The 22,203-nt window shown below is 45.2% G+C and overlaps 1 protein-coding gene across 1 annotated transcript in view; it reads left to right on the top strand.

Moving 5' to 3' along the window:
* The window catches only part of GRPR (gastrin-releasing peptide receptor), a 26,575-nt gene extending 20,168 nt beyond the window's left edge, over positions 1-6,407 (top strand). Inside the window, exons 2-3 of the mRNA XM_006892399.1 lie at positions 3,772-4,123; positions 5,989-6,407. Of these exons, the coding sequence (XP_006892461.1) occupies positions 3,772-4,123; positions 5,989-6,378 (742 nt within the window). The 3' untranslated portion in view covers positions 6,379-6,407. The remainder of the gene's footprint in view (positions 1-3,771; positions 4,124-5,988) is intronic.
* Positions 6,408-22,203: the final 15,796 nt, after the last annotated feature.

Raw genomic sequence — 22,203 nt, forward strand, 5'->3', positions numbered from 1 at the left:
AGGCAAGGATTCTGAGGCTCCGTCTAACATACTTTGGACATGTTGTGAGGAGAGACCGGTCCTTGGAGAAGGACATCATGCTTGGAAGGGTGGAGGGACGGCGCAGGAGGGGCAGGCCCTCTATGAGGTGGATTGATTCAGTGACTGGGATAATCGGGATGGGAGTGTCAGAGATGATGCGATTGGCACAGGACAGAGCAGAGTTTAGAGTTGTTGTACATAGGGTCGCTATGAGCCACAAGCGACTCGACGGCACATAACAACAACATCATAAAACAAAATGATATGAATTACTGGTTGAATGAACAACCAGTCAGCATTATAAACTTTCACCTAAATCATAATAAGTAAATAAATAAAGTACATTTTCCCTTTTGCAACAAGATAGTAATCTATGTGGAGATACTTTGAGATGCTATGAACATCTTATTCCAAAAAAAACCTCTTCTCCAATGGCATTATCATTTTGCCAGTTCAAGACTGCAAATGGAGATTTTCTAATTCTGTTATCTCTTGTACACTTACTAGCTGACATTTTCCTTGTTATTTCTCTCTCTCTCTTTTTTAAGACTAAATGCGGCCTCGTGGATTATTTGAAATCTAATCAACTACTTTAGGAGTTCAACTCCTGACTAAAATCCTAAGTGAGATTTTTTCAGGCCCTGTCACCGGCAAGTGTAAAAGCCTTTAGGCAATAAGGACTTCTGAGAGAAAACTGCACACTTCCGTTCTCTCACCAGCGCATTACTGTTTCTAAAGGGATTTGTGGTCAAGGCCTCAGGACACCCAGGTAGCCACGCTCTTAGGCACATTTGTATTCCTACCTAGTCCAGGCCCCGCCACTTGGAGGTCTTTGTGAGGCAATTTCAGTGGAGGTCTTCCTCAGACACTCTGCGGAAATCTCTTTCTTCGGGGCAAATGGGTTGGGAATTATCCTGAAGGCATTTTTCCCCACACTGATTCTGAAGCTTTCCACTCCTAATCCTGCTCCTAACAGTGGGCTTAAGCTGAGGCTGGGAGGAGGGTGAAGGGGGAGGCAAGGCTTTCTTCTGTGGCACGAGGGGTGGTTATAACTTGGAGCTGACTCAAGTGCTTCTAAGGAGAATAACGAACACAGCTGCTAGGGGGTCTGGGGGATCCTTGAAAATTTAAACAACAGATTCATATATGACTCGGTTAATTCCCTTTTTGGCCAAAAGAATTCGAAGCAGGGACTCAATCAGAAACCAACGCACCAATGTCCCTCACTTCGTTATTCACAAAATCCCAAAGGTGGAAATAGTGCAATGCCTGGAAACAGATGAGCAGATAAACAAAACGCAGGAAGTATTGATGGACCACCCCCTACCCCTTGGGTCTGTAACACTGCAGCAGCCTTTGTTCCAAGTTCCATGGGACATGAGACAGTGCCTGACACCTTGGCTCCTCCAGCTGACCCTCCCTACTGCCATCAAGTCAATCCAGACTCACAGGAACCCGCCACTGGGTTTCCACAGCTGTAAATCTTTATGGGGGGAGGGTGGCATGTGGAATACATTGTTCATCTTTCTCTTGCTAAGTAGCTGGGGGATTTGAACCACCAAGCTTTCAGTTAGCAGCTGGACACATTACACATCTGGGCTCCCTATACAGGCAACAACAATTGGAATGGGGGGAGTTGCCTCTTGCTTGTACAACACTTAGACCCTGGAAGTGACTAAGGGCCCGACCGTTGCTTTCTTTAGCCTTGCCGTCGTCTTCAGTGAGGCTGGCACGGGGCGGCTCGCTCTCTTCAGCTCAGCTCTGGACATTATCCATTTCCGTCGTCATTATTCTGATGCTTAAACTGCCCTAAGTGTCCAAAGAAACTCTTCAGTATGGCTTCTGTGCTGTTGGAAATGACCCCGTTATTCCTTAAGCACTTCTTTTCTATCTAGTACAGTAAGATGTTCCAGCCTCACATAGCCTGCTCCAGAAGCAGGAGTAATCATTTTCCCAGAGGAATTGGTTTTTAGTGGTTAAGAAACTGAAAAGCGCTTTTTTTTTTTAAAAAAAAAAAAAAGGTCCCTAGTATATTTAAGCAATAGCTTTCGGGCCTAGTGGTGAAGAGTTGAGCTGTCAACTGAAGGGCACGCAGTTCAAACCTACCAGCTGCTCCACAGATTAAAGATGGACAATCTCCTCCTGTGCCGTTTACAGCCTCTGAAAAGGCGTTGGGGGTGGAGTGGGGTCAGCTACAAGTCAGTTCCTCCTCAATGGCACCTAACATCAAGATATTTAGTACTTGTATCTATACAAGTTATATATATTTAAATATACATATGACTTAGTTTAAATGCTCAGTTTCTTTTAACTGAATTGGTGAGCCCTCAGAGAAGGCCATTCCTTAAAGCACAGTTAAAATAAGAAAAATAAAAGGGGTCCAAAACTGTCCAAGTATCACTTCTCGGCCTTTTGGCTAAGATTAAGTGCAAAACTGTCCACGTGCCAGAGTTACCAATCCATCTGAAGATGTCTCAATCCTTTTGAAAATGTTTATCATTTCAGTAAAACTTTGCAGAGCAAGTTGGTAGGTTTCAGGACATTGCTCACATTACAACAGCACTCTTCCCAATCCCTCTTTGTGTTTCCCATTTCCATCCAGCCGTTTATAGCCTTTCTACCCTTCTAAGCTTTACTCTGTGCAAAAGCTGCTTTTCTGCTCTTTTGCAGTTGACTGCTTTAAGGAGTGTTTGAAGGAGCCTGTCTGCTCTTTGGCTTAATGATGAATTATAGGAGTGAGTTCAAGCTCCAGGCTTGAAGAGTCATTAAGTACCATAGTCTCTATCAGAAGTAAACTTTGCCTCTTGGGTAATTTGACGTTTTCTTCCTTATTTTTTCCCCATTCTGTCAAGTACCTTCTTTTATAGAAAGGCCACTCATCTTTTTTTTGTTTGTTTGTTTGTTTTGTTTTATTTATTTGGGCCACTCATCTTAATACCACCAAAATACAACACTTTACCTCATGTTTTAGAGCTTTCGCTCTCTTTCCCTCCGACTAAAGGACGCCCTTTTGATTTGGCCTGACCTTCTGTGGATGTTTCAGTATTTCACTTCTTCCCAGTCTTCGCTCCTCCGATCATCACTATCAATTGAAATTGTTTTTAGATACGTACCCTGTGGAGAGGGGATGATGAGGTGGGATGTGAACTGTGTGTGCTGTCCTCAGCAGAGTCCAGCACCTCAGTCCCTACTGATGTGGACAATGTAATATCTAATAGCTACATGGCTCTTTCCAGTTATCTTGGCAACCTGGCTCTACCAGTTCCTTGTCAAGGATGTATTCTCTATCTCCTGTTCAGGGATGACACTAAACCCAAACTCATTGCTATAGAATTGATTCTGATTCATAATGAATTTGCAGGACAAGCAGAACTTCCCCATAGGGTTTCCATGGCCAAGTTCCCATCTTTTTTTCATGGGGTCACTCAGAGTCATGGCGGACTCAACAACAATAGATCCAACTGCCTTAGCTTCCTTTCATGGAGCAGCTAGAAGGGTTGCACTACCAATCTTTCCATTACCAGCACCATTCTCATTAGCAGTTCACAAGAGGGTCCGTATCTTTGTGTCTTCACCAACCCTTGTTAGTGTCTGACGTTCTAATCATTTCCATCCAGCAGGCGGGAAGTGGTTGGTATCTCCTTGTGGGTTTGATTTGCATCTCCTTAACGATTCTCACTTTGCTTGCCCGATTCTACTCCTGACCCTGAAATCTATAGTAACACTAGTGTTTTCCCTCTCTCCTCTCAGGTACAAAGCCATTGTCAGGCCAATGGATACGCAGGCTTCTCACCCCCTGATGAAGATCTGCCTCAAAGCCACCTTCATCTGGGTCATCTCCATGCTGCTGGCCATCCCGGAGGCTGTGTTTTCTGACCTGCATCCCTTCTACGAAGCAAGCACCAACCAGACCTTCATTAGCTGTGCCCCGTACCCACACTCCAATGAGCTGCACCCCAAAATCCACTCCATGGCGTCCTTCCTGGTCTTCTACATCATCCCGCTGTCCATCATCTCGGTCTACTACTACTTCATCGCCAAAAATCTGATCCAGAGTGCTTACAATCTGCCCATGGAAGGGAACATCCAGATCAAGAAGCAGGTGGGTGCTGCGGATGGAGCCCTCCTCCCTCGGGGGTTTGCCCCCTTGCGTTTCTTTTGGACCTTGCTGGAAAGGACAGTCTAGAGGCAGACATGTCACCTGAGTCTACTAGCGGAGTTACTGGTTCTCGGTTATCGGCCATGCCAGGTGTTCTTTATCACTTTATTCTCTCGCTAATGACCTGAGGACTCCTGGAGGCAAACTGCTTCATATATTGGGTTGCTAACTGAAAGAAAGGGAGCTCTGGTGGCCTAGTGGTAAGGAATTGCACTGCCACGCCAGGGTTAGATAGTTCAAATCCACCAGCTACTCTGAGGGCGGAAACTAGGCCACTGAAGGGTCAGCTTGGAGTCGGTTCAGACTCAGTGGTACAGAACACAACTACAAGGTAGGTCAGAGGTTAGATCCCTCCAAGGAAAGAAAATGACCCATCTCCTCCCATAAAGAAATGCAGCCTTAGGAACCCAATGGATGGTCACCACGGGTCCGAATCAACTTGATAGTGGTGGGTGGGCGCTAACGGTCTAACCTGGGATATTTGAGAACCTGAATTATTTGAAGTTCTATCTTCCTTTTTAGGAATATCTGAAAATATATTTTCCCTACTAAATAACAACTGTGAGGCCTATGAAACCTTCTTTAAATCCTAGTCTTTGTATTTAAGTAGGAAGAGAGCCACCAAATGGAGCAAGGGCAGGAAAATGGAGCTGGCTGGAGAAAGCCAGGCATTTGATGAAAATGGGCTCACATGGCCTTGAAATTCAAATCCTGACATTCTGATTGACATTTACATACTGACTCTGTGCTGCTCTTCGCTTACTCACAAGACAGTGTTGTTGTTGGAAGCTGTGGGGTCCAGTCGGTGACCTCATGTGAGAGACTGGACCTGCCCCATGGGGATTTCTGGGGTTTTTTTACAATCTTTCCAGAAGCAAATCTCCAGGGCTTTCTCCCTAAATGCTTTAGGGTTCAAACCACCCACCTTACAGGTAGAAGCTGAGTGGTTAACTGTTGCACCACCATTAACAATGCCCATCTTGTAAGCCATGGGAGGATTACCAGAGAGAGCAGGAGCCGCCCAGCCTCCTATCAGTCTGTCCTATCAGGCGCCCTGCACAGAAACTTGCATGTCTGACTTCCTTCTCTTTGTTCCTTTGCTTTCTGGCCCCGGTGCAGATCAGGAGCATTAGGAGGGAAAGGCAGAAGGCCCCCTTACCCTACTTGAACCAGTTGCTTACTCAGCTGGAGGCCTCAAGAGAGCAGATTTCTTTTGCTTCATTTGTTGAGAATTGCAGCCAGCTCCCTACTTGGAAGGCCACTCATTAGTGCTCTCTCATTGTCCCCCAAGTTCGTGAATGAGAAACACATTTCTCCTTGCAGGAGCAGAGGGGACGAGCAAAAGAAGATGCTCAGTCTACTTCAGCTAAGAAGGCAGACCACAAATAATTTCAGATTAAGAAAAATATTAATAGGGCGTTAGATCTTGGTTTGGCCAATAAAAAAGAACAAAGGTGGCTGCCTCTTTGAGCATCACAGGGAAATGAGAAGTGACAACACACAGAGCAGGGAAATGCATGGAGTTGTGTGGGTGATGAAAGGCTTTCCTGAGGAAAAGGAGGCCCAGTGCAGGACCTCATCAGTCAACCCACCCAAGCATGTAATCGACTCTGTAAAGATCTGTTCTCAGTTCTGCCTCATGCATTTCTGCTTCCCGACTCTTCCATCTCTATGTGTCTCCCCAGTTTTTATTTTCCGGTCTCTGTTGCCCTTCTCTCATGGTGACCTAAGCAACCTCTCTTCTTTGCCCTGTCTGCATCCATGTCTCTCTCTGTGTGACTCTTCTCTCTCTGTGACTCTTCCCTCAGATCGAATCCCGGAAGCGACTCGCCAAGACAGTGCTGGTGTTTGTGGCCCTCTTTGCCTTCTGCTGGCTCCCCAACCACGTCATCTACCTGTACCGCTCCTACCACTACTCGCAGGTGGACACCTCCATGCTCCACTTCATCACCAGCATCTGCGCGCGCCTCCTGGCTTTCACCAACTCCTGTGTGAACCCCTTCGCCCTCTACCTGCTGAGCAAGAGCTTCCGGAAGCAGTTCAACAGCCAGCTCCCATGCTGCCGGCCTGGCCTGCTGTCGCGCTCCCACAGCACTGGCAGGAGCACCACATGCATGACCTCCCTCAAGGCCACCAACCCTTCCGTGGCCACCTTCAGCCTCATCAACGGGAACATCCGCCATGAGGGGTATGTCTAGACTGGCCCACAGGGGGCCCTGGTTTTGCTGGTTGGGACCTCTGTGTCTGCTGTCCCTATTTTCCAGACCCTCTGGAAGGTTCCTGTGTGACAAAGGAGGGTGGGGGAGAGATCCTAGCCTCTATGACTGGCATATTGTGAAGGTACCATCAAGGCTTACATTTTCCATTTCACGCCTTTTTTGTCCTAAAAAGAGAACAAATAGGGAATTCTATTTTGAAGCATCAAGCTCTTGTATGTCAGAGAAACTATATAAACCCATAGATTGGTGTAGCAGAGAAAACATGCATTCACTCTGTAGGAGACTTCACTTTGTCATTTCCTTTCCCTGTTTAGGCTTCAACAAACAAATGTATTCTCTCACAGTTAAGGAGGTTAAAAATCCAAAATCAGGGCCCCAGCTCTGAAAGAAGGCTATCAGCTCTGGTGGAAGGTCCTTGTCTATTTTCAACATTGTTGGGCCTGGTGTCCCTTGGGTTTCCCATTAGTCTCAGCAGCAATCCTCCCCTGGGTCTAGGAGGTTCTCATCGCAGGAGCTCCAAGTCCTAAGGATGCATGGCAGCACTGAAGTCTCTCACTTTGTGATTTCAAAGTAAATTAGAAGCTAGTGCTTCCTAAGTCACATTTGACTCATGTTTGAAAGAGTATCTGTGATCCAGAAAGTACACCCAACTAGAATAACCGACACCATGCAAGAACCTGAGGGATGAGGGACAGGCACCAAATTGTTCACACTGAATACTAGCTGAATAAAGAACAAAGTCTTGAATATCCATTCTTTTAAAAAGATGTTACTGGGGACATAGGAGGAAAACACTCAATCCATAAATATAACCAAACACATACACATTCATATCACCCACAGTGGCCTCTCATGCTCTGAGTTTTATGTAAATAGTGATCCCTTTTGCTGACACCATGATGCAATTCCAGTACAGTGCAGGGAGAAACTGGTAAAATAATCCATTCATTGACTATTTATGAGTATATTAAGTGCAGTGTTTTCAACCAAATGTAAATCTAAAGATTTAGCTATCCTTATCTAGTACATTGGAGTCCCTAGGCAGTACAAATAATTAATACAACCAGTTGCTAACCAAAAGGTTGGAAGTTCAAGTCCACCAAGAGACTCGGAAAAAAGGCCTGGCAAGATGCTTCCAAAAACTCAGCCACTGAAAACTCTGTGGAGCCCAGTTCTCTCCTCACACATGTGGGGTTGCTAGGAGTCAGAGGAGACTAGATAAGAGGTGCTGGCGTCGCTACACTGAAGCAGAGGGGAACTGACTCATAGCTGACCCTCCAGCAGGTTTTCAGGGGCACAAGGTTTTCACGCACGAGGAGACTGCCTATCTTTCTCAGAGCAGCTGGAAGACTTGAGCTATGTACCTTGGGGCTGGCAGTGCAATTCCTTATGACTAGGACACCAGAAGAATCAAGGGGAGCTAGAAACATGTATATAACTTTAAAATTTGTGGAAGGAAATGGAAACAGAACTCCCTTTGTAGTCTTTCAGTAATACAGATTTTTTTAGTATGTATGAGAAAGTTGCAGGGCTTGACTTGATTTTAAGAACTGCTTGAAAACCGGCCACCAATACTTGTTGTTCTTATGAAATTGCCCATGTGCAAAAGAAGACGGAAGAGAAACATTTGTCTAAGAGAATATAACTTGTTCTACCAAGATTGCCTATTTTATTTTTAAAACCCTGCATCAAGTTTTTCTTCGTGGACTTTGCTGGGCTTGAGAACAGGTCCTTGCTGACAGAACGCAAATATGCGAATCCCCTTCCAGGCAAATCCTAGTCCTCCATATGTGCCTTTCCCTGCTAGGATGACTCAGGTTGAAGTTTGCTCTATGTCAATGGGATGGCACGCTCAGCTCCCTCGTCCACATGGCACATATTATGAGATTGTTGCCTCTTGATCTGAGGAAGCAGTCACTGTTTGCAGAGCTTTAGGAGTTAATGCCAACACAGTTGTAAAGATCTGTGTCCACAGTTGTATTAGCTACAGCTAAACCTCTTAACTTCTGCCAACAGTGTGCTCTGCTCTGCTCTGCTGTGCGCACCTTCCTTCCCCAGACTCGGCAATTACACTGCACAGTCCAAAAATAACCTGACATCCCAATTCCATTTCTAGAAATCTGGCCTTGCCTATCAATGTCCTTTCTGTGGACCCATATTTTCATCTGTAGAATAAGAGAATGGCATTAACAAATGTCCTCTTCTCCTCTAAATTTCTCCCCACCTCTCCATTGTTTCTCATTCTGTCTTGAAAGCATTCATATAACCCACTTACAGTTGCCACATGTCTGCTAGTCTCACAATAATCTTTCAGAAAGACACACATGGATTCAACAGCCCATGCATGTACAGTCAACACTGGACACTCGTGTACACCTTAGCGTTATCAAAGGAGACGATCCTTGCTTCTAGGAACACCCTGGGATCTTTTGTATGAATGGTGTTCTGTTAGGGTTTTGGATAAGAATTTAATGACACGTAAAAACACATTGTCTGATGCACTTATTTACCCTTCCTCAACTTCTTACCTTGACCTACCAAGCTGCACTTGCCCTCCTTCCAAATTCTGCAGTAGGAATCATCACTCCATACTAGGATGTACTGCATTCTGGGGACCTGACATGACTTCTACAAGCAATTCTTCTTCTTTTGACATTGTGCATAGATTGGGTCTGGTCTCCTTTCTGGATACTGGATGCATCATGTGGAACTTGTGGTCCAGCTCAAGTTGTGAGACCTTAAAAATCCAACCAAACTCATGGTCAAGGCCAACTCAGTGTGGCCACGCCTGGGTTTCCGAGGCTCTAAATCCTTCCAGAAGCAGACTGCCTTGTCTTTCTCCCTGGGAGTGCCAGCGACAAGCCAGATTCTTTAACCACCGTGCCACCAGGGCTTTTCCTACCAATCTTAGTACCTCTCTGAGCCCCTTAAATGAAAGAGTTAAGAATAGGACTTTGCCAGTCAGTGACCTGGGACCAGTAAACCAGTTCTGTGACTCTCCTGGAGGGCTGACTGCTGGGGAAGCATACAGACTGGGCCCCGTGCTACCCAAGTCAACTCCTCATGCTACTTAACTACCTGACTCAGGTTAGAGAGACCTAGGCCAGAACACAGGATCAGCTCTCTGCCAGGGCAGAGTGTAAAGGGGAGAAGAGTTAAGACACTGCACGCCTGGCTTGCAAAGATAATCACGTTTATAGCGCTTATGTCTTTGGTGAGGTGTGGGGAGGGGGGAATCAATTTTTGCTGTGGAAAACCATCTGTGTTTATTCAATTGACAGACACTACCTTTCAATCTATCTTAAATTGAGCTGCCCTGAGGCAGGCTGCTCAAAGAAGATAGATTAAGTAATAAACAAAGCAGCCTCCCCTGCAAAGGTTGCTGCTGGAGTGGGAGGCTAAGGTGCTATTGGGAGGGAGATCCCTGATCCCAATGTCAGGGGAGAGGCCCCCCTTCCTCTCTTCGTGGGTCTGAGTTGATGAGTTCTCTTAAATTTGGGTGGCAAACCCTTGCACTTCTGACTGCCCTCACACTGAGCCCAACCCTCCACCTCGGCTACCAGCCACACACTCTGGTTCCACCTTGGCAGATGGAGAACCCTTAGGTAAATAAACTCTTTGGAGGTTGCCGCCTATGAACTAAGCCCAGCTTGTTATGACGATGCATATTGGACAGACATAAATGAACTTGACATGGCACCTGGGCATCCCTGAGTTATAAAGGCCTCGTGTATGCCAAAGGTAGCAGTTGGTTTATGGGTTTCAGAGTCTTTTCATGCAGCAAATGGCTGCTGGTAATAGAGATTAGCTTTGTTTGGGGATGACAAGTTGAATGACTTCCGCAATCTGTGGACTCAAAAGTGACTAAGTCACTTTTTCCAGAGGCCGGATTGACGTGATTCCCAGGGAAGCCTGACCATATGACCGTGAAATGACTGGTGCACGCTGTCTCCTGGTGGGACAGAGGGCAGGGAACACGCATGCTACCCTCACCCTAGCAGTCCCACCAGGAGGGAGCCTGGCTAGAGAGCAGCTCAAGGTGACGAGGGGAAGTGCCGATCCAAACCTACTGCACTTGGGCGATTCCAACTCACAGCAACTCACAGGGCCCTGCAGGACAGAGAACTGCCCCTAAGGTTCCCAAGTCAGTACGTCCTTAAGGAAGCAGACAGGAGAACAGGCACAGTTCAAATCCACCAGCTCTGCGGAAGGCAATCTCCTTCCCTGTGATTACCTGCCTCTGAAAACCTATTTGGGGGGTCGATCGACTAGGAGGCAATTCGGACTCACTGTATATGACAACAGCTCTAACCCAAGTGTCACTTGGGCTGCCTTGGAGGATATTTTACAAATAAATGGGTCTGATTTCAGCCACATTTTCATTAAATCAGTTAACAGCTGAAAATGAAGGGATTCTTCACTCTCATGGGACCAGACTTTGTGAATAGCATCTTGAATACTGAGCAATCGATTACCATCATTCTCACGTTCCAAGACACTCCTTGTTCAGCAGGGGTAAACTTCAGGTGAATATATCTAGAGAAATCAACAAATAACACACCAGAACAGACATATCTCTCCCGAAAACTCACATAAGAAATGCATTCAAGAAAAATTCTCCACAATGGCAGTACTGTATCTACACCTACTTCTCACTTACAGACTATCACAATATTCAACATTTCACTTTCAGGAGAATAGTGAAAAAGCTATTATCCAATTATTTTTTCATGATTATATTTGGCAGGTGTGTGGCAAGAGTAATGCTGGTTGTGATGGTTACAGTCATGTGTTGATTTATCATGATTGAGCCATGATTCTCAGTGGTTTAAAGTTATTCAATGATAAAGTTATCCCCCATTTTATGAGCTGATGTAGTCATTTTCCATTTTGTAATCCAATGTAGGCATCCTCCATTATGAAATATTATTTCTATTCAATGGCCTGGTCTATGGAAGCTGATGACTGAGTGTGTATATTTAATTAAAGAGCCCTGCATTGGGATTTTACATGTCAGTGATTACCTTTTTTAAAAAAGAATAAAGCACGTGCCTAGGTGTCATATTATTTAAAACACTTTTATACATGTTCCTTCATTTGATGCAAGCCTTCCCTACTGACCAAAGAGCTGCTTTACACGATTTACACTGGAAATATGTAACCACGAAATCCATGCTGCCTAGTGACCATTTAAAGGAGCCTAGGTGGCACAAGTGTTTTGCAACTGACTGCTGACCTACAAGTTGGCAGCTCAAATCTACCCAATGGTTCCACAGAAGAAAGAACTCTGGGAAGCAACTCTCCTAGCATGTGGGGTCGTGATGAATTAGAACTGTCTCAATGGAAACAATTGGGTGTATTTGAAATGGATCATCTAGGTGTCCTGGGGTGAGGCCAAGAGTTAAGTGTTTGACTACTAGCAGAAGGATTGGCAGTTGGAAAGAGCTGGCAATCAGTGTCCAAAAGGCCATAGCGTTGAAAACTCGAGAGAGCCATTCTGTCTCACACACATGAAGTCACTAGGACTCAGTGTTCACAGGCCAAGACTTTTCCCAACTCATTCTGCAACTAATATAAAAGAAGAAAATAAACAACCAAACATAGGTGGAAAAAAAAACAACGTAGGTGCACAGGGAGGAATTGAGCGAGAGCTATCAATCCAGACTGCCTGATGTGAATGAGGATCAGTTGTAGAAAAACTCTTGGCCAGAAGGAGAAGCCAGCTCCCTCTGCTCAAACGAATGAAAGGCCAGTGGATGGTTTTCTAGCACCTAAATACTGAGGCCCACATGCTCCTTAAAAGCAAGGACGCTCAGACTTCATTTCAGTACTTTGGGCATATTGTCAGGAGGGCCCAGTCCCTTGAGATAGACACCATGCTGGGAAAAGGGGGACGGGGAGGACAGTGCAGGGCTGGTAAGGAGCTCATGTGTGATGGAGGTATGTGGGTGATTAGCCCTAGGAACTTGTTACAGACCAAGATACTACCAACTCTCTGTACTCATGTGTCTAGGACATGAGAGGACTTTCCTTTTTCCAATTTGCAATCCATTCTCAGAGGTATATTATGATAATGGTAGGACTCACATAATTTTATGACCTTTTAAAAGGATCATTTCAACACATAGTAAAAACTCATCTGTTTAAGACCTCATTAATTCCCAGGCAAGCTTGAAATCTTGGGTATAAGTCAAGACTTCAACATCTAAGGTACATTATGTCAGTAGGGCCTGTTGGGAAGCAAATTTTTAGTGTGACTTTTCAGCTCTCAGGATTGACAATATGAGGACAATATTAACAAAGTGAAACTGATTTTCTGGAACTTCACCCCCCCCCCCCCCGTAATCAAGGTTTATCTGAGTCAAGCATGACCCTTCTTGTATTTAAACCAGGCTTTTGTGTACTGGCTAAAGTGGTCAAGCCACTCAATTGTAAAGCTATGTGGCACACAGTCTGTGGTACTTGGTGTCTTGTTTTAAATATTAAGCTTTGTATTTTGTAAATGATAAATGCACTTGTTACTACTGAGCATAAATATTTATTGCAGTAAAAATGTGCTCTGTGCTAAATAGCACAGAACAAGTTCCAGGTGTGGTACTTTGTGTAAATAATGTCATGGCTTGGCTTTGCCTTGACTCCTTAGAATAGTGAATTATTTATAAGAAGTTCATGTTATTAATACGAACGATTGTGATCCCTTCAATGTGCAAACATAAACCTGTGACCATGTGAAACTCTGTGACGTGGGCCCTTGGACTGAATTCTTATTTCTCAAGTGATGTGCCCAGTGCTTCTACTATGGAATACAACAGTGTGCACGCCCTTATACCAAACCCAGTGTTGTAAATGTATTTGAGTTGTGAAGATAAGAAAGACGTTTCACTCCTTAATATAATAAAGCTTAATTTATGAAGTGGACAGATCCATGTATTTGGTGTTCAGATTAAAAAAAAGAAGAAATTTCACGACTCTCATCTGTGGTCATGAACACTGCTGGTTGCCTGGGTAGCTGAACTGGCTGCAGCAGAAACAGCCTGTCTTTTGGAAGACAGATTCCCCAATTACTATTCATTTAGTAAGGGCTATTCACTGGAGGTATTGCCTATAAATCTCTAGTACCCCACCTGATTCCTCAGTACATTTAGAGCTTTGTTATGTGAACTTTCACAAATATTTTTGAATAGGCAAGCCGTTCCACTGGTTCAAAACTGAGTATGTGGAACAGGATCTGTGATCCCTCTTCTCTGTCCTGTTGGTCCCTAGGTGCTCTTCGCCATCATCTCCCTCCATCTGTTTCTTGTGAGTTCCACTAGACACATGACTACAAAAACTGTGATTTCATGAATTCTAGAAACAGTTACAGATGAAATGCACTGTTCTGTCCCTTGCTTATGTCTAAATCATAACCTGGAGATCTGCCCATAGCAGTTGCTCCCAATCGTGTGCTGCACTGAACATAACATATAGCATGCAGCAGCCACTGCTGTGGCGAGGAAAAATCCTAAGAGTGAAAATGCAGGAAAAAAGAACATCTACCTTTATAATTTTGACAGTTATTCCAAATTGCTCTTTTTATGGCCTGAATACTACTGTTTGAAATCCCTGTTTTCTGGGACAATCTTAGGCATCAGACAGTTGAAATGCTCTTAAAAATATAGACCAAAAAATGAGGAAAGGAATAGCAGGGGAAATTCTGAATGTTCACCCTAGAAATCTCCGTTTTTTCCTTTCCATCTAAGAAATAGGGGGTGGGGAGGTGGTGAAGAAAAGGTTAGGGTTAGATTCCAAGATTTGATTCCCACAGTGAGGACAGATGGCAAGTAATTCATGAATGTGGGTCTATGTTAATTACTCAGAGCTCCCTCACAGGCCAGGCAGTTTTTCCTTTTAGAGATTCTAGACCAGCTGCCTGGAAGGACTTGGTCTACCATGGTAGAAAGCTTTTAGGAATGCAGAGAGAGTAATCGAGAGAACTTAACATTATCTTAGAATCAGGGCTTGTTGGAGTTGGAAGACACACCAGAGAATGCCCAGCCACCCCCTTCATTTCACAAATGAGCAGGTGAAGAGAAACTGGCCTGACCTATGTTTGCACGAGGGCATCAGACCTGGTGGAACTGAGATGAACTCACTTGGAGATGAAATGAGTAGTGTTTGGTCAGGCCCTTTGAGGAGCAGAAGTGGAAATCTACACAGCAGAAAACCTTTCTGGTCACAACCCCATGGGGATACACAATGGATTGTACCAGTACAAGGGAGACGGGCTCACATCTTCACAAGGAACTCGACAGCTTTAGTGCCCTGGATATGACCTACTATATTCTAAAAGCCATCCACCTTTCTGAGGTGATGTTGGTGGGAAGGGGTCAGGCCTTTTCCTCCAGACTACGCATCAGCTTTGACTTCCTGCCGATGCCTTCTCACCCCTTTCACACGAACCCAGTGCTGCTCAGAGGGCCCGGGCTAGCTCTACTCCCCACTGGGCTCTTTGAGAGAACTGTCTTGGCTGGTGGGCGAACTGCCTAGCAGACTTTGTGCTCCAAGTGTGCTCTGTGAGCCAGCACTGCCCAGGAGCTGGTTACTAGCGCAGGCTTTAGTGGCTCACCTGTGACCTGCCAAAGCAGAACTGGCATTGTCACAGAGCCACAAGTGGGTCCATAGTGCATTAAAATCAATGACAGAGGGCATCGTTTGGTCTGAATAAATACATATCATTGTTGTTATTACACATCAAGTACACTAAGACTCATAGCGACCCTTTGCACAATGGCTTGGAGTGTTATTCTATCCTGAGCTAACCTCACCATCTGACACATGTGCATGAGTCACTGGGTCAATCCATCTCATACAGAATCTTCCTCTCCTGTGCTGACCTTCTACCCTCCTCAGAATGATGTCCTTCTCTAAGGTCTGTTCCCTCCTAACAACATGCCCAAAGTATGTCAGATGGAATTTCATCATCCTCGACTCTGAGGATCACCCTGGTCTTCATGCTCTCTATGACATATTTGTTTACGTGGCAGTCTGTGGTATGTTCAATACTCTTCTCCAGCACCACAACTCAAAGACATGGGGTTTTCTTCTGTCATTCTTAGACACTGTCTAGCTTTCAGATGCACAGCAAGCAATTGAGACAACCATGGACTGGATTGGGTACACCATAGTCTCTTAAATGACATCATTGCTTCTCAGTACTCTGGAAAGTTCCCTGACAGCAGATTTACCTAATGCAATTCGTCTTTTGATCTCCTGACTGCTGGTGCCAAGAGTGTTGACTGTGGAGCCAAGCAAGCTGTAACTGTGAACAACTTCAATCTCTTCTCCATCCATCAAGGTACTGTCATTGACCCACTGGTGAGAATCTTTGTTTTCTTGTTGTTGAGCTGCAATCCAGATTGAAGACTGTAATCTTTGACCTTCTGCAGCAAGTGTTTTAGGTCTGCCTCAGTTCCAGCAAGCAAGGTTGTATCATCTGCATAACAAATATTGTCGATGAATCTTCCTCCAATCCTAATGCCACATTCCTCTTCATAAAGGTCAGTCTCGGAAGGCGCGAAAATGGCGGAGTGAGGTGCATCCTCCTGAACCGGCCTTGGGGCCGGAGGGGTCGGGCCGGCCCTGGGGTGTCAGTTGCGTTTAATGGATTATGTAGGTAATTTGGATTGTAAGAACCTCTTATTCTCTTAGCTTCCTTAACACAAGAAGAACATTTTCCTTGACATTTAGGTGCTTTTATATTTTCTTCATCCGAAAAAGAAAACAAAATTCTGAACTCAGGACTTGACAAGCATTTCTGTGTTGTCTCCTGTATCAGGTACTCCTGCTGCTTTTATCCAGCCACATTACCTTTGTCTTCAGATTTGGATAGTACTTCTCTACAGTTTACCTCCAGGATTTTGAATGGAAAAGGCTGCTTTTCTTTTTAATTCCACCTCTTAAATTCAACATGGTGAAGTCCCTAAATCCAGTCATTCTGCCAACTTCTCCAAAGAATCAGTTGTTAATGGGTCTTCTGCTGCTTCCTTAAATGTAAAGAAATTATTTTAAAAACAGGAGTCTGATCTTAATTGGAAACACACACTTTGATGTTATTATTTCTGAATTCTTTACCTTTTGTTCCAAAAAGAAGACAATAAATAGCAAGAATGGATGACTTCAAGGCTTGTTTAAATGTCTTCCATTTTCAGCCACCATCATGAAAAGCAGAGTTCACAAAGCAGCAGTAAATTCCAAATATGTGATCTAACTTGAACTGACAGAGGTGGTTAAAAGTTCCATTGATTTGTGTATCTAAATCCTGGATCAGCTCACAATTTTCTTAATAAACAAAGATCCAGTGTTGCAGTTAAACTTTTTATGTTATAAAATGCATGAAGACAAAATACCTTGAGGTTAGTATACAGGGAAAAAACTATTATATCCTTAGTACAAAAAGAGATTTTTTTTTATGAGAAGAGGGATATTTCCCCGAGAGAAAGCAGCTTTGTTCACTTTCTTCCTCGGAAGTCTTTGGACACTGGTATTTTAAAATGTTTTTCATTTAAATGAGGACTAGACTGTGGAAGTTGACTTAATGAACACATACTGAGGCCTAGTGAAGGAAAGGCAAAAGAAAGCAGTCTTGACTCAGCCCAGTGATGGAAACCTTTTTGCTTTCCTAGGAAATAAAGCTGTGGAATAAATAATTTCATCTTTGTTTCTGGAGTTTACTCATAATAATACTTAAGACTTGGCTTCTCTTGTCATGGCTGGAATAAGAAAATTGGCACGAATGGTTTTTCAGTTCAGAAGATGTTGACAGACTCAAATATATGATCTGCTTTTAATTTTGGGTTGAAAGAAATTGGGGTAAATGAGAAAAGGTTTCAGATAACTCCTTTCTCCTAGAAATAAGAAGCAAAGATGCCTTATGCAAAAAAAAAAAAAAAAAAGCCAGTCTCCCGAATGATCTGTTTCACTCATAGACTGAAAAGATATGGACACACAGATACCTCATATCCCTGATGCACTCCCTTCCTGATTTTGAACCATGCATTGTTTCCCTGCTCTGTTCTGAGGACTGCCTCCTGTTCCAAGTATAGGTTTCGCATAAGCAAAATAAAGTTTTCTGGGATTCCCTTTCTCCTAAAGGTTAACTACAATTTGTTGTTATCGACACAGTCAAACGTCTTTGCAAAGTCAATGAAACACAGATAGACATTCTTCTGGTATTCTTTGCCTTCTGCCAAGATCCACTTAACATTGCCGATAATGTCTCTAGTGTCACGGCCTCTTCTAAACCCAGTTCGTATTTCTGGTAGTTCTCTGTCAATCTACTATTCCAATCGTTTCTGGATAAGCTTCAGCTGTATTTTGCTAGCATGTGATATGAGGTAGATGTACAATAATTTCCACACTTTGTCAGGTCACCTTTTTTGGGGATGGGAATAAATATGGATCTCTTCTAGTCAGTTGGCCAGGTAGCTGTCCTCCAGACACAAGCTGGTGAGCACGTCCAGGGCAGCAACTATTTATTGCAATATGTCAATTGGTATTCCATCTATTCCTGGGGTTTTATTTTTTGCCAAGTCCTTCCCAGCAGCCTGAACTTCATCCTATATCATCATTGCCTTTTGATCCTCTGCTGTTTATTGAAATTTCTTCTGTGTCATTCAATTCTTGTTGGTACTGGGACCTGATAAAATTCAATTTATGCCAACAGAGGTTTTTTAAAGAATCTGGTCTATCAGTTACCTCAGACCACAATCCTGATGCAAGAAAGCCCTTCTGTGCTGTCTCTTTAAAGCAGGAGGGTGTCATTGTGCTTGAACAAAGGGAAAAGGAAACATCCCTCAAGCCTGGAGCTTAGCCCACCCAGGTCCTAGCTGTAAGCCCTGAGGGGGAAAAGGGGTGAATATGAAGTCACAAAATCCCTACCTTGTGCTTTGTGTATTTTCAGTGAACAGAGAAAAGGGCGGTAACGCTAAGAGGTGCAGGCCCCTCATAATAAAGGATGGCCCTACTTGCTTGCCAATTAGATCTTTTTATGTTCAAAACCACATGCACAGGGAGCTCTGGTGGCCTAGTGGCAAGACGCTGCATTGCAATTCCAGAGGTACACGGTTCAAATCCACCAGATGCTCTGCTGGAGAAGGAGGGACAATCTCCTCCTGTACCAGTCAGATCTGATATGATGGTACACATAAATACAATAAAAATAAAAAAATAAAAAATAATTTTAAAAAAACCTCACATGCACTTTATTTCATGATCCCTCACCTCTTCTGGCATCCCCTTAATCTGACAAAGGCTGTCCAAATCCCTCCAACCATTTTAGCCCAAAGCATTGCCAACCTTTCTGGCTCCTTCCACTCAGGAGCAGTCACATCTGATTCCAAGGTCTGCAAATGCCTCTCCAAAATGTCTTTTTCCAAAAGGTTATATCCAACCAGTTTAAAAAAGAGAGAAATACTTTCTCACTTCTGGGTAAACAGCTGCTGGCCTGAGAGCCCAGGTGGCTTCTTGCAGCCCCAAACTGTCCTCCAGGACTTTACACTCCTCTGTGACACAAAACCTCAAGGATTAATGTGCTGAGAGCTGAGAGCGGGAGCCTGTAGGACAGGACCCTGGGGCCACTGTGATGGGGTGGGGCCAAGGCCAGCCCCAAGCTACTGTTATTGTGATCCGCACTCAGGAAAAAAACATGCTCCTTCTTTTACTAAAATGTTTGCCAAAAGCCTCTAATAAGTTCTCCTATACTTTTTTTTTTCATTCTTCAAACTTATTATATGTAGCTCTTGGCCATCTATCAATCTGCCTTGCATGGTGACTTGTGTGTTGTTATTATGCTGGAAGGTCCACCACTAGCTTTCAAATACCAGCAGGAACAGGATTACAATGTTGGGCAGGCTTAAGTGAAACTTCCAGGTTAAAAGAGACGAGGAAGAAAGGCCTGGCAATCTACTTGCAAAATTAGCAACTGAAAACCCGATGGATCGCTGAATACTGTCAGAAACTTTGACTAGATATTTAGCCTTATCATCAGGGGTGACTAAATTCCAGAGAAGGAAATACATACCAATGATCATGAAAATGGCACAGAACTGGAAAGCCCTTCACTCTGTTGGACACAGGATGGCAGTGAATTGGAGCTGCCTCAGAGGCAACAACCGACAATGACATACAGTTCTGCTCCAGCTGCTCCCATGCCCAAATTGTGCCTTGGTTTCCCTTGCTAAGACAGGTTCCATTTGCTTGGCCCAGGTGTCGAGTCCCCACTTGGCCAGCTTCTCCCTCACAGCACTGCCCTAGCCCGGCACCCACAATTCACTGTCCCGACCTGACTCCAAACTCTTCACCCCGTGGCCCCTCTTCGCCATGCGGGCTATCCTAGGATCACCAGAGGAGCTTCCAAAGCCCTGAAAAATTGCAGTCAGGATCTCTGGGAGTGGGGACCCATGCCTCTGTACCCTGAGGTTTTCCAAGTGAGCCATTCCAGGGAACAGACAAGGATGAGGACGACCTTACCTGAAATACTCTTAGCTCAATCAGCTGGTCTCAATCCACCTCACGCCTAAAACCTCCGCTCCAACATCAAAGCTCCATGAAGCCCCCAGTGAAGATCCTAGAGGGGTGCAGCTCCATAAAAACCCTAAAGAGGGTTGCTGCCATCAATTCCCCGCCCCTGCCCTTTGCCCTAGGAAACCCTAACACGAGGCTGGATATCCCAACTTCCGGCCTTGAAATTCTTAAGCGTGGAGCTGCCCAGGAGATTGCAGGCAGTGCTGTTCTGCAGAGGCTGGATATCTGCTCAGGCCGCTAATCAAGGTGAGGAAGACTCTGCACGGGCCCGGGGGTCCCCTCAACCCCCGAGATTGGCAATACCCACCATTTCTGTCAGAAGAGCTTCCAGGAGTGGGTGGGCTTTATTAGAAAAAGGGCATCACAGTCTCCTAGTGGGAGAAGGCGGGGGTCCCGTGCAATGTTGAGGGGTCCCGTGCAGTGCTGGTGGGGACCCTGAGTGCTAACCTGGCAACCTGAGTGCTAAAGCGGGCGTCGGGGGAGGATCATGGGGTGGGGATGGTGCGCCCGAGGCCCGGCGCCATTGTGGAGAGGAGGAGACAGAGGTGGGCTGGAGGAAGGGGTCCTCAGACGCAGCGCCCACGGCTCGGAACCGGCCCACAGTCCGCCCTCCAGCCGGCTCTCCAAGCCGTAGATCCCACAGGAGGAGACTGCCCACCTTTCTCCCAGCGACCACCTGGTGGATTCGAACCACCAGGGAAACACTCAAGGGCTTTGAGTTGGCACCGCAACACCCTACCAACTACAAGAACTAGCCAAAAAAACCCCAAGCTCGCTGCCGTGGAGTCAGAACCGACCCATAGCAGACCACCAAGCAGGTTTTGTGAGGCTGTAAACTGCACAGAAGGGACCGTGCAGCCAACGCAAAAACAGGAGGTTCAAGTCCACCAGCCGCTGTTGGGGGGCGGCGAACGATGGGCAGTCAACTCTCGGGAGACTAACCACCCCTAAAACCCGCTGGAGGGCCACTTATGGGTTGGTTCACATTCAACCGCACACAAAAACAAATTTTTTGGGAAGAAACTGCTCCTCTTATTATGGGAAACCGCGCTGCTAGTGCGTTTGAACTGCCTGACTTTGCGTTGGCAGTGCAAGTCCCAACCCATTAGTCCAGCAGGGCTCACTTTATAGGCACTGGGAAACACAGAATTGTGGGGCTCACGTCATTGCAACATGAGCTCTATTACAGTGGTCTGTAACTGACACATCTGTTATCTCCAATATCTGCTTATAGCCAAACTTCTTAAATTACTGATAATGCTGTTATTCAGTAGGATGTGTTAAAAGTGGCTATGATTCTCTTTTTCGGGAGACATTAAAGTGCAGCACTTTGGACACTGCTATCATGTTAACAGAAGTATTTTCAAAACACAACCATAGTTGCCAGCAAATCCAAACCAACTCAGAGCTGACCCTCTAGCAAGTTTTCAGAGGCTGTAAATCCCAGGGGGAGGAGATTCCCTACCAATCTTCAAAAGAGCCTCTATTGGATTTGAACCAGAAAAGAGGTGCTGCCTTTGGGTTAGCAGTAACAACTCCCTACCGAATAGGCCACCGGAGAACCCTAGTAGAGGGTAGAATCCAGGATTTTCCCAGGACTCCGATTTAGGTGAAGGAAGAGGCCTGGGGGAAATAGCTGCTATTATGTCAAAACGTGCACATGGCAGCTATCACCACCTAAGGTCTCAGCAAATAAGACCCTTACTGCCTCCACTGGGTGGGCTCTACAGTGGGAATAGATGGCTCAAGTCTACAGAGTGGTTCTAAGCTCATGCCAGGAGTCGAAGACAGGCCCTTGAGCGAGGCCCAAGGGAAAAGCTCCCCTAAAAAGCTGTTGTTGTTAGGTGCCATTGAGTCACCTATGGCTGTGAACAGCACAGGCTGGCCTCGACCTGGACAGGAAGAACTCTGGCTCCTTGAAGGCCCAGGGAACCTAGTGGGCTTTCAGGTCCAAGGGTGATCGTGAATCCCAATGTAGACAACAAAGAGAGGGTCTCAGACCCAATGTGGGGCCTGAGTTATAACTCTGAATAAGATCTGAGGATTACAAAGAGAGAAGGACAGAAAGAACTCCCAGATTGGCAGCACTGTGGGTCCTGCCATAGGGGGAAGACCTAGTACCCCTCCATGTTTCTCTTGAGGGTCCCAGGAACTCGGAGGTGGCCCCTCTAGAAGTGCAGAGTTAGGGAGAACAAAGAAGCGCCTGAATTGTGATGAAGGTCCTGAATGTGAACAGAGGAGGCA

This window comes from Elephantulus edwardii, unplaced genomic scaffold (genome assembly GCF_000299155.1).
Source record: "Elephantulus edwardii isolate Elephantulus edwardi_28Jun2011 unplaced genomic scaffold, EleEdw1.0 scaffold00115, whole genome shotgun sequence".
Classification (NCBI taxonomy): domain Eukaryota; kingdom Metazoa; phylum Chordata; class Mammalia; order Macroscelidea; family Macroscelididae; genus Elephantulus; species Elephantulus edwardii.